Source organism: Polistes canadensis, unplaced genomic scaffold (assembly GCF_001313835.1).
Source record: "Polistes canadensis isolate GaletaPanama2010 unplaced genomic scaffold, ASM131383v1 scaffold_86, whole genome shotgun sequence".
Taxonomy (NCBI): Eukaryota; Metazoa; Arthropoda; class Insecta; order Hymenoptera; family Vespidae; genus Polistes; species Polistes canadensis.
In genome coordinates, this window is record NW_014569633.1 from 534,362 (window position 1) to 548,262 (window position 13,901).

The following is a 13,901-nucleotide window of genomic DNA, read 5'->3' on the forward strand; positions in this document are numbered from 1 at the left end:
TTTCTAAACGAAAGATGCGTACTTTTGTATTATTTCCAAAATAACACAGTACCTGGGCTCCACCGTCGTGAAAGAGTTAAGAGGCACCGAGTCGACCAAGAAATCTATTCAGAAACTCAAGAAGACTTGTCGTGACACCAGAGTCACGCCTGACATAACCCTTGCTATCTCTTATCGAGGCGTTCGCTTTCTGAATACATTGACCAATGTAAGATTTGAAATCTCGTTAAGTACCAAGGGTTCTTGATTTTCATTCCAAGACTAAGGTTCAAAAGTCGAGTCAAAATAGTCAACTCGTAATTTCACTTATCTTGTCTTATTGTTTGACAAAAGATATATATATCATATTTGCAGATAAAAATGTTGTAATTGTCGAAAAATAGGTCGTGGTTCAAAAATTAAGAACCTTAGAATTTGAAACGAGTATGTGTGATCATTTTTTACATACTTTTTTTCTTTTCCTTTCAAATTTGTGGATTTAATAGGAGCCAATATGCGAACATGAGATACGCAACATTCACTGTGCTTGTCAGGATGCCGACGATCTCACACATTTTGCCTACATCACCAAGGATCACGCGAGTCGCACGCATTTCTGTCACGTATTCTGCGTGCCAACAATGGTAAATTTATATATCATTATATTTATTTATTTGTTTGCGTTTGTGTTTAGTTTCGAAACATTCGAAACTCATTCGAAATTGTTCACAATCCAAGACCATCTTTTATTCGATTTCTTGGTTTAACAGAGATAGATTCAGATGTCATCATATTGTTCCTAATATCACGTTATAGTGTTATCGATCGTAGTCGTTCGGAAACAAAGTTGCGGCTTACGCGCGGCAAAACCTGCTCGTAACGTTTGATACTTTGATCTTTGGTCAAAACTTTCGAGCAGTCTCGAAGCTTTCCTCTACTCTCTATGAATGAAACTTCACGCTTGTTCCTTGCGTTTTGCAAGTTTGAAATACCCTTGGATATTGGGGTATGAGTTCATATACATCTTTGATACTGCCTTTTAAAGTTTCCGGCTCGTATAATAAATTCCAACTCGAGCGCCATAAGTTTTACATAACAAACTTGAAAGCTTAGAACTAGTGAAGAACCTGAAGAGCATCATCAATGCGAAATTTATTAGTTCTCTTTTATTTTATATTACAAATTTTTAATAACAGCAGAAAATGATTAATATATGACAAATATTTAATAAGATAGTTATCTAAATTTGAAAATTGTTTCGTGATATACTTTTTGCGAGAAAAATAATATCGTAAACTATAAATTCGTTAGAAGCGATATAATTTTCGAGATATATTCATTCAAAGTTCATAAATATACCTTATTTATTCGTATATAGTGCTTAATGTAAACAAATATTCTATAAATAAAAAAAACATAAGATATTCGAGTAACTTTTTAATAAAAGATATCGCGTTACGTCCTATACTCGACAATCGCATAATAATCTAAATGGATAAAGTAGTTTAATTGTTCTGAAATATTTGTTTACATTTCATGCAATACTTCAGACGCATTATAGAGAACAATCATAATATTTTTAGCAGTGAAAGAGAGAGGACACGCGTTTGTTTCAGGACCAAGCAACCGAAGTCATCCTAACACTGGGCCAAGCATTCGAGGTAGCTTATCAGATGGCATTGAGAGACAAGTTAGGGGGACACGCTGTGCGTTCTCAATCGGCTAATCAGTTAGTTTCGCTCACTGGCACAACTAAATCCAGTGGGATAATGGCAAAGACATCCTCTCCCGATTCAACTATTGAACAGGTCCGAGAAAGCGATCATGAGATCACTGCAACCATTCCAAGTAATCACAATTCAACATCGAATCTCAAAGCAAAGTCACGATCCAAGTCCATTCCTAATCCCAACGGTCATTCCGTGAGCACCTCGCAAGAAACGAACTCCAGTTCCAGTTCTGGTTCGAACGTAACAGCCAACTGTACGAATTCAGCGTCGAGTCCCAGCTCGAATTCAGCTGCTAGCTCGCATTCGAATACCAGTACCAACCAAACTACCGCAAAATCTCTATTAACTCATGGTCGTTCTCATTCCGTAAACGATATCAAAGTGAACGGGAATCAACTGAAGTTAGCACCTCCGGTACCGGTAGACGACATAGGAGTCGGTGTCAAAGATATGAAACCTGGTTCTCGAGCACCAATAGCTCTATCCGAGGAACTTTAAACTATTTTCTTCGGATTAATTGGATTTTAATTGGGTATACGTATTTTTAGATTCGATAATCGTTCGTCATTTCGATCGGTCTCGGACTTATAATATTATTTTTGGCCTACTATCGAGAATTCATCGATCGTTCACTCGTTCAACGATGTACGAGCATTCCCTCGCGTTTGTTTAGCGATTTTTCGCTTTATTGTTTTTCTTATTAAGATTACAGTAATGTCGAATAATTGCTATCGAAAGTTAAATCAATGTTAAATAATCGTTTGGAATTTTGCTCGAACCTAGTCACACTAAGTAAAATGCAATCGGAAGAACGTGAATATTTCTTTAGAATTAATAACGAACCATCGATTGAACTTCGAAGATACGAAGATCCCGTTGGTGATAATACCGTTTTATCAACCTGTTTAATTTCTAGTTTCTGTACAACATAACTTAGATATGTACATTCTGGCAGGATAACATCGTGCACTTTTCAACTACTATTAAACGTATGTACATTCATATGGTCTTGAAAATACGCGAAGGTAAGTAACGTATATTATTTCTTCAATGACGAAATACTCTGTGATTTTAATGACGCACACATTGATCAATCGGTTAAGTTCGCCAAGATTTTTTCAAAATTTGCAATTATAATTTTTAATATTATATTGATCGTCATAATTCGATAATAATGACCATTTAAATATATATATATTTTATTCTTTGAAGATAATCGAATTACGCGACAATCGTTATAAAAAATACGAATCTTTTTGAGTATTCGCATAAATTGTGTCCGAAAGTATATTTATTCGGTGAAAAGAAATACATTCAATTAATTGCTATTATGGAAATTTGTAAGATTTTAAACGCGTGCGTTAATATTTTCTAATACTATCGTATTAACGATCATTCGTAATTAATTTTAAACGTATTCGCGTATTTTGAGCATATCTTCTTACGTATTCTTATATGAGTAATAATATAAAAAAAAAAAGAAAATGAATTACATATGTGCGTCATATTATCCCAACGAAAGACCATTTTATTAAGTTCGAGTCGATTTATCTGTCACATTCCCATTGAAAAAAAAATGGAAGGGAAAAAGGAACAAGAAACTTAGTGTATCATGACCCACGTCACACAACATAAACACATATTACACGGATATCGCTTCATCAACCCTTCCACAATTAATTATTAACAATGACTGAGATTCTGAGGCTGAAAAAAAAAGAAACCAATCTTTTTCCGTCAATCGAAAAAGATTGGACGCGAAAGCTGCGTGACGTTCGATCACCACATTTCTCTGAATAATTTTTAATAATTTTTTTGTTATTTATTTTTTTCAAATTTTTCTCCAATTTTCCATTCAAAGTGGCCACTGTTTTTTCGACGTTTCATTATTCAAGACTGAGAGTCCTTATCTCGTTTGATACTTCGCGTTAAGCATAATATTATTATAATGATTATATATATATACGTATAGATAACAGTAGCTGTATTTATTGTGTATTAACTAATCCGACGAACCTCGCGATTAAATGACGATGCTTTAGCAAAAAAAAAAACGCGAAAAAATAAAATATAGAAATATATAAATCTATATATATATTATAGATGATATAGTTATGTATGCATATGTATATACACTATATATGTATACATAATTATATCTTTATTAAATTATATTAATACTCCTTAGAAAATGATTGACGAACGAGCGCAAAAAAAGAAAAGAAGAAAAGGAAACAAGATATAGAAGACACGATGATGAGAAAAATTTTTGTTCGAATGCAGCTATGGATCAAAAATTCTTATAAAAGATAGACGATCTTAAAAAGGAGCGATAAAGGATACGATCAAATCGATGCTAAATAAGATAATAATAACGTATTACATGTAGGAGGAGGAGCTGGAGGGGGGGGGCATTGATAATCGTTTTGTCAGGATATATATTTTTTGTTCTTTCCGCAAGCGAGCCTAAAAAGAACCTCATAGATATTCCTGAGACTGTAGTAATACTCGAATGTGATTACGATTTGTTCTAAAGAATGAACAATGAAAAATATAAAGAAGGGGATATGATCAAGAAACTATAGAGTTACGATTATATAATAAAAGAAAAAAAAGGTTCGAAAAAAAATAATGAAACCTCTTTACAAACCGAAATTCATTTTCATTTTGTATATCACATTGAATTCGAAAGTTTCACTATAATGTAAAATAAATTCTTCATCTGGCACACAATTATCATTCGTTATTATTTTAATTGTTTTCTTAATTGAGATATTATTTTTAAAGATAATGAGAAGAGATTTTAAAAATAAGAATCTTCTATTCTCGATTTGTAAAGGGTTGAAACGTAAACGCGTTCATTTATACGTATATACATGTGTATAAATGACAAAAAAAGGAATTACTAAACGTCGAACAACGAACCAATAGTAGCTTTGTACGTTTCTTTCTCATTCTTTTGTAAAACCAAAGAAGCACGTATATTCACACGTGCGCTTCTAATTCGACGATGGAAAACGATTTTTGTTGAAAATATTCGAAAGGAGAGCCTTTCAAAGAGTGCTTTCTTTTTTCTTTCATTTTTTTTCTCTTTTTTGTTTTTTTTTTTGTTTTTGAATCGGTTCGAACCTCGGAGGGAATTCCGTTCAAACGTTTTTCATCTTCGTCGTAGATATACTGCACAAACGCAGGTATACATACGTACGCGAATACATAGACAAGAATACTTATACACAAATACACACATACACACACATACAGATATATACATATATCATATCCCACTCAAAGAGGATGGAGAACGTATTTTGGTAGAAGAGAAGAAAACCAAATTTGCGTGTCGAAGTCATTGATGTTGATTCACTATTTCCTTTAGAAATAAAAACCAAAATAAAATAGAAAAAAAAAAAAACGGAAAAAATGAGAAAAAAAAAAAGGAAAAGAAAGAAAATAGAACAAAGAGGAAGAAAAATTGATGGACGAGTAAAAACTAAAGATAACGAGGGAGAGAAACCTTAAACTGCCAAAAAAGATACACCAGAAGCATCTCGTGGCTATACGCACATACTTTGTATTTATCGTGTTTACAAATGTTAGGTAATTACTCCATATAGAAATTAACACGTAAGATTTACTCGTGTTCTCGTTTATCAATGAAATAAACAACTTGAGAAAGTAAGATCGCGTTAAAATATGAAAAGAAAGATAGTAACACAAATGTAAGGAAGATAAAATTTAAAGTCAAGATAATATGATCCGCGCGGTGGCTTTCTTTTTCTTTTTTTTATCCGTTTCTTTTTCTTTTTTTTTCTTGCAAAATAGGATATATTATGTAATATACATTATCAAGTATTCTCTCTCGAAGCGTTGATGTATTTGCGTAGCAGCTATCCGTAGATTTCGTAGTGCTATTGTAAAAGAAAATGAAGATGACCATGATAATAATGATGACGAAGCATGCTCCCTCGATGTGTCGATAATTATATATATTATATATATATATATATATACATATAAAAAAAAATTTTACGAAAGATTAATAGATGATTAGAGAAAAAAAAAGAAATATATCGTAGATTATTTCTGACCGTTCATCGTATTATAACAATCCTCATAATGGATCGGTCAGAATGTTTTTTTTTTTTTTTTCTTTCCCCCTTTATTATTATATGATATTCGCTAATGCGATAAGTGCCAACTTTACACCACTGTGTTTCGACCATGCCAGGAAAAATGTTTCATTATACGAGTGGCTATATTGTTAACAATTATTACAGAATAATCGAACATCTTATTAACTTTGCTAACATTAACTGCCATATATTTCATTTAATGAAGGCCTAGTTAATCAAAGACAAACTGGTAAAAGAAAAATAATTCACACGATAATTGGATGTATTAAATCAGTGTTATCGTGTGATCATTCTTCAATAGCCAATACATGATTTGCATTTAACTTATCACGAATTTCAAATAATTTTAACATTCAATTTCGTAATATTTGTACTGCATTTAGACAGATGTTTTTTTTTTACATTAGTAATAACTGTATATCTTATAGATAAATATACATAAATATCATAATAGTATCATAATAATAGTGCTACGAAATTTTCAATAGGATATTTTTAAGATGAACGATTGTTCGAATATTTGAAATATTTCTCATAAACTAAAGTCGAGCCTCTAACAATTGAAAAGTAGATACTCGTTATGAATCATTCTTGATCTTATTTACGGCGATCACAGTGGATTTTTCTGGGATACATAATAATTATCAGTCGCACAAAGTGAAATTTTTCTCGGACCAAACGAAAACCCAAAAGGGGTGACTCGTTCGTCACGGATTTACCTCGAAACACTTTTATAAAGCGGTATTACGCGGCCGCTGTGATTTTTCATAAAGACATTTAACATTTGACTTTCTCTCTCTCTTTACATATACATATACATATACATATACATATACATATATACATGTATATATAAACCTATATTTCCCTTTATCTCTTAATCTGTAGTTGGCAGGTCGCTATCAACAAAATGAGATTGCTAAGATTCTTCTAAAATATATTGCATCTTTGCATAATAAGAAATGTTAGGCAATTTTCCATGCTACGCCACCGTGACTCAATCTCCCATAACAATGAAATAATGTGAATAACAATAATAATATACGAAGAAATAACATTATAAATATGTAATATGACTCGCGCGCGCAATAGAGATCATAATTGTCTTATAACTAAATTGATCCTTTCTTTATAAGATGTGAGCTTTAACATTAATAGCATTTTATCGTATATGCTTGATAATGGCATTGATTATCGTTATGTGTCGATACTATGACCGTTTGTAAATCTGTCATGCTTCTACTAAGTAAGAAAATCGTTTGGACCTTTTTTTTTTGTCTCGTTGAAAGTGTAATCTAACTTTTAGTTAGAAACAAAATAGAATTTTCCTCGTTACGAAGTGTTTATCGTGAAAATAAATTTATCGACTACTCTAAGTAAGGTGTCATTAAACATAACGTTTACATAAAATATCATCAACTTATAAGAGGGAACTCAACTCCCTTCGCATCTCTCTTGCTCTTCCAACTTAATGACTAAATCTCGTAATTCAACTTGAATGACACCCGTAGAGAAGTAATGAATAACATCTCGTTAGGAGATAAATTAATAGCAAGCCGGTCTGTTTGCAAAATGTATCACAAAAACTATGTGAATCTTCGCGAAAGTCGATTGAAATCCTGACGAAACTACATATTCCCTTTTAATTAACACCGTTCTAACGCTACCCTTTCATTGCTATAGAAAAAAAAATATCTTATCAAGTATTTTGATATTAATCTTGAAATGATAAATGGAAAAACGTATTTTTTTTTTACTTATAAAATGATGAGTCCTTTTTTTCTATTTTATCCAAATTTCATTTATATAAAGTACGTTCTTTTCAAATTTATTTTTATTATATTCGTTAAAAAGAAATAATTTTTATATTATTTTACAGTTACTTTTTCATCTTCGTAGTAATAACTTTAAGTATGTATATATATATATATATATTAATCTTCTAATACGTCAAAGAAAAATTATATATGAAAATTCAGTAAATATTCATACAAGAATTGGAGATATATTTTTCCAATAGAAATTTTGTTCATATGTTAAAATAGAGAAGCTGGCAGATTCTTTCGCGTCGACTCGCACATATCGATCTTCAAACTTGCGGGTACTGATTCCGATGGCAAAGCACAAGTGCAATATCTTGTGAAGGCATTACTAGTACGACTCAATGCTCTTTCAAAGGGCTTTCTAACAAACACCTCGGGGCAATATTCAGTATTTAAAACGAACTTTAAATGTTACAATAAACGAAATGATGGTATACGTATCGCGTTTGATTGCTGTTATATCGCCTCGAGATGTTACATTAATCATTTTGGGATGAGATCGTTAATAGGGCGACTCGTTTGATTGTTAATAATATTAATTATAGCCGTGGCAGCTTTAGAGTGTGATTCAACGGTTTGTTTTCGAAAGATGAAATCGAGAAAAAGAAGAAAAAAACAAAACGAACAAACATAAATCTCGAATATCGTATGAATATTCGGTCTCGATGTTAATCGAGTATCTTCACATGTGTCGAGATGTAGCACATATATATATATATATATATTTCTCTTTCATTTCTCTTCGATTTCACAATCCTACGAAAAGCATTTTCGATTTCAATTTCGAAAACGTAGGAGAAAAGAATAAAATCCATCACCGAATGCGATAGTATACTATACTTACTTGTTATAAAAATACATAATAGAAACGATGCGAACTCAAAAATATCATTGAATGTGCAATAAGAAGACAACTGTATGTATGTGTGTAAGATATGATTTTGATTTGGAAAGATATAACGAAGAAAAAAAAAAAAAAAAAAAAAAAAAAAAAAAAAAAAAAAAAAAAGGAAATAAAAAAATACAAAATAAAAAATACAAGAAAAAGATGACAAGATTAAGGAGCACAAGTGTATGTAGAATAATGGCGTATCGGTGTTATTTTCGAAGTGAATTATTGTCGTGCTATGATATTCGTAGCACCACGTTAGCGGCTTCAAGTGATTTACATAGAATGTTTTCTTTTATTCTCTTACACACAATGATTATTATTTTATTATTATTATTATTATTACTATTATTATTATTATTGATAATATTATTAGTATTAGAAAGAAAAATGATATCGTTCCATCTGCGTGAAAGAAACGTTCGTGGTAACTGATGCTCGTCAGAGACTCGTAATTTCTTGTCCAAACGAGATAACGTTCTGATAGTGATATTTAGCGAGTAACAATGCGGATATATTTAGTAATATATCATAACTTTAATCTATAATAGCAGTATTTAAAATCGTCGCGAAAAACGATTGTAATTTATCCATATTAAAACGACAAAATATCGGCCGCGATTTTGACGATACATCCTGGTGGTTATAGTTTCCATTTGTCCTATGCCGTCCGAATTATTATTATTTTCGCTACTGCGATCATTGAAAATACATAGGAGGGGGGGTGGGGGTGAGGGAAATAGGAGTGCATATCCAAAGGTATAATAAAAAAAAAAAAATTGTACAGATTAGTAATATTTTTCTCGTTTTATAAGTGTCAAGTAAGTATTTTGTAAATACGTTTCAAACAAATACATACACATACGATAAATATAAAAAAGTTAGCCACTTGTTTCTTTAATAAGCAGTAGCTAGGAGGAATATAATTCGGACTGGTATACTAAATCCTTATCTAAATCCTTATTTAATTATTCTGCGTTAAGTATTATAATTATTATGTCTTCTTCTTTTTCTTTTTTGGGTTCTTTTTCTCTCTCATACATTTAAGCGACCGCTAACGTCGTGCAAAAGGATTTGCAATAATAATTATAAATTGATTTTCATTTATATTTTTCTCTTACTCTCAAATTTTATCACTTTCTCTTTATCATTCTATATATATATCTTCTCATAAATCTAACAGCTCCATAGATCTCGTGAAGAAAATGTTTAATGAGATCTTTCTATCGCATGAGACATTTTGATTTAGATTTATGATCATCGATGTAGATATGTAACACACTCATGTATAATACATTCGTATTAAATGTTAATCATTCTAATCGGTATAGCAAGACTATATTTATGAGATAAATTTTTATTTCTATCGTTTTTTTTCCTCATTTATCAATGTCATTATAGTTCGAAGAATTATTTTTTTGTTTTGTTTTGTTTTTTTTTTTTTTTCTTCTTTGGTAAGAACGTATCTAAATAATATAGACGATGACGTATTTTTCTTCTAGCTGATATTGCACATCTTATATTTTTCTTGAAAGAGTAAATTCATAAAACGAGGAAATAAAGGGAGAAGATATTAAAAGAGAAAAGCGTCGAGGACCGAAGTAATGAAAATGGAAGAATGAATGTAAAGAAAAGATTATGTATTCTTGATATAGCGCTCACACGAAAAGTCATGTGTGTGTGTGTTGTATAATAATAAAACAGAACGACGAGAGAAAAAGCGTTGTAATATAAAATAGAAAAAAAAGAGAAAGGAAGGGGGAGAGAGAGAGAGAGAGAGAGAGAGAGAGAGAGGAAGAGAAAACTTGTATCTTGATAAATGCGCGACTTTGTGCAATGAAAAAGGTCGCAAAGAAACGAGAGAAAATGGAACGATTGTTCGATCGTAAGTTCGTACCTACTTTGGAATTGGCATTTTCAGCACCATCGTTTTTATGAGTTTTTAGATTAGATCGTTGATATATATTTATATAAATGTTGCGTTGCTTTGTGAAATTCGTTAATTCGTGAAATGACTAGCTAAACCCTGAAATAACTATACTGATCAGTTAACATATGAAAAAAGGGAGAATTACATACTTCAACTAGGTAATATATGAATTGACATGAGACGAGTAGTTAACGTATGAGATTAAAATTTGTTCGCAAGTATAAGAAAAATAATAAAGTTTTAATACTTGCTTATTCAAGCAAATATTATCTAATATATTTATTTATTAATTTAAGGGATTATATTTTAGATTTCCTTCGAAAATGATGAAAACAGAAATAAAATAAACGCGAACAATGAATGCTCGTAGATCCATGCGTATCTTCTCTTTTTGTGTCCTTTGAAAACCAATTTTCTGTTAGTCCGTACAGGTCTCTTGATTTTTAATGTACTCATACATTTAACTATTCGTCTTTTGTGAATTCAAATATAACTCCGTTTTCTTAAACTACTAGTTTTAGTGTATAATTAAATTCTTTTTATATGCTTTCCAAAAAAAGGATTAGTTATTTCGGGTAAAACCTAAGATTTCCACGATTTAATTGAATTATACAAATTTAACGCTGATATTTATATTATATATATATATATATAATAATAATTTGTTTTTTTTTTTTTATATATTTTTAATCACACTCGTCTTCCTTTGTGTCTTTTTTTTTTTTTTTAATTCTTTTCTAGTTCTACGTAGAAAAAACGATGGATGTGTGTATGTATACAGAAATGACGAAAGAGCCTCGCATTTGATTCGTATAAAACGTGTTAGTATGCATGTGCTTGCACGAGTGAAAGAAAGAATTGGAAGTACAATATTATACTTGTTCGTATATATATATATATAGATTCTTCATATGAAATCATTGTCTTTCGAAAAACTCGTATATAGTTCTTCGTGTAAAAGCGAAGGTTCTTCGACTTCCTGTAGACACTTACGATTAACAACTAGTTTCTATTTTAAGTGAAATGTTCTTCGCAATTTATCATCATAATAAATTCGAGAATGTTCGTATAGTTGAAATATACGAATTAGATAAAGAATATTTGACAATTAGATGCAAATGAATGAAAAAATGTTCATTGGATAAACACTTAAAATGAAAAGTATTTTTCTCGGGGAATTAATTTTTATGCATTGTGACAATTAATATTACTTTTTCAATTTTTTTTCATTACAAAGTATACGAACAATCTCGAGACTTGACACAAATATTTTTGGCAATAATACAAACAGTATACAACATAGCAATAAATACTATTATCAAGTTGACAATTTAAGTAGTCATAATTATTGTCATTTGAAATACCATCGATCACCATACAGTAGCAATATCTTGTTTTTTGATATTGAATCGCGCAAACGTATTTTTTTCGATATATCATATTTATGAATATCACAATGAAATGTAATAAATCTTGTAATTTTCACACGATTTGTAGTACAACACGATTGGTGCAGCGACCACGAAGATATTTATCCTATTTTAAAATGATTATTTTTCGAAGGAAGTTTCCAAAGTCAAAATGAGTCAATTCCGTTGTAATCATAATTACGTAAGTATATATATATATGTAAAATTGACTCGTTTTGTTAGTTTAAAAATAAAAAAAAAAATGAAAAAAATTGCAAATATCTTCATAGGTTCGTATTGAAATGTGTTTCGTGATTTTGATAATATCTTTCTTATGACGAACGACATCAGTCGAGTATAATTTGGAGCTTTGGTAATAGGAGAAATGATTTTGATTGGTAAAGAAGGACGAAAATATAAGAAAGAATTTGTGCGTGGGATGTACTCTATTCGTAAAATTGACGTGACAATTTTGTGAGGCTCGTCGTAAGGGTCGTCGAAATTTTCCACGAATATCCTCAGAATGGTCAGATTTCATTGAAAAGAATTTCGGATCAAAGAAAATGAATTTGTTCGATAGATTTCGATTGGAAAATACGATGACTTCGACGACGTGGCTAACAGAAAATATTGAAATCGATGTTTAAATTGACAAAGAAGGAAAAAAGCGTGCGAGTGGTCAGTACTTTTGAAAATCAAACGAAGGATAAGAAAAGGGTATAAGAAAAAGAAGAAATGGGTAAGAAGAAGAGATGTATTATTCGTATTAAAAGCTGTTGCTGAAGATGCCATAATAATATGATAAAATGCGCTATTTTATACCAAGCAGCTTAATTAGATGCAAACTTCCTATGTTCTTGTATACATTATATTTATTATTGTTCATGTTTATTAGAATGATATATATATGAAACAGAGATTATTCCCTGGATATCTATAACGCCTTGAGGAAAATAAAATGAATACTTTATGGGAATTCGATGGTCGAATCATTGTACACATATTTATCCAAGTTTTTAGTATTTGATTTTGAAAGAAAAATTGTTCCCTAGAATTAACTAAAATAAACTTAATGTGTGAATGGTGAGTAAAATTATTCTTTATTTATTTACATGAAAATAGAGTACGTAAATATCAGAGACTCGCTTATTATTTATAATAATAATAATAACAACAATACAAAATTAACAAAGTTTATCCGAATTATAATGAGTTTATAGAGAATAAAGAAAATATATACATCGAGAGTTGAAAATGAATAGTTCAACGTTACTTGTTTATTTATTTTTCGAGTAGTCAGAAGGGAGATTGTCCATTGTCTTTCTCAAAGGCAAATCAAAACAAGTTTTTCTACCTTTGGGAAATAGCATTGTTAGCCAGAACGAATCGATGGCCTGTACTTTGTACTTTCTCGGAAATTCTTCATTTTGCTTCCGGCCGACGGCAACGTGGAACGCCGCAAGGTAAGCAGCCGGCCTACAGTAAAGATGCTAATTAACCAAGTTTCAGTCTTAACAAAGTTTTTCGATTAGCCAGTAAATTGTTATACGATGCGGGCACGGCTTGCTGCTTCGTCATTATTTCTCTCTCTCTTTCTCTCTGTCTCTCTTTATTTCTCTATCTCTATTTATCTTTCTCTTTCTACTTCTCATTCTTCCTCTCTTTTGCTTTCCCAAACAAATCCAAAATTGTAGTAGCGAAATGCAGCGAAATAATGAAAAGCCAAGCGCAGAGAAGTTTAGTCGTTAAGAACACCGTCCTTGCTTGAGAAATTTTATAGAACTCCCGATCGTTCTCGCTCCTCTGACTCTTTGGATAATCATTTTGCAAATGTAAAATGCATTTTATAATGCATAACAAAAGGGTATAAGATAGTTTTCCTCGTTAGGAGAAAAAATGAAATGTAAGAGAACGAGATTACGGTAGTACGGGTAGATTTTAATTATATTTGGTTTTTCTTTATGTCAAAAAACTTTTCGCAAAAACCATCCAGTGAGAATTAGAATTA

General features: G+C 30.9%; 1 protein-coding gene across 3 annotated transcripts in view; it reads left to right on the top strand.

Annotated features, from left to right (window-relative positions):
* The window catches only part of LOC106786857 (ankyrin repeat and SAM domain-containing protein 1A), a 51,767-nt gene extending 45,368 nt beyond the window's left edge, over positions 1-6,399 (top strand). For all 3 annotated transcript variants that reach the window (XM_014748703.1, XM_014748704.1, XM_014748705.1), the window contains 3 exons: positions 50-208; positions 486-623; positions 1,596-6,399. In XM_014748703.1, the coding sequence (XP_014604189.1) occupies positions 50-208; positions 486-623; positions 1,596-2,207 (909 nt within the window). In that variant the 3' untranslated portion in view covers positions 2,208-6,399. The remainder of the gene's footprint in view (positions 1-49; positions 209-485; positions 624-1,595) is intronic.
* Positions 6,400-13,901: the final 7,502 nt, after the last annotated feature.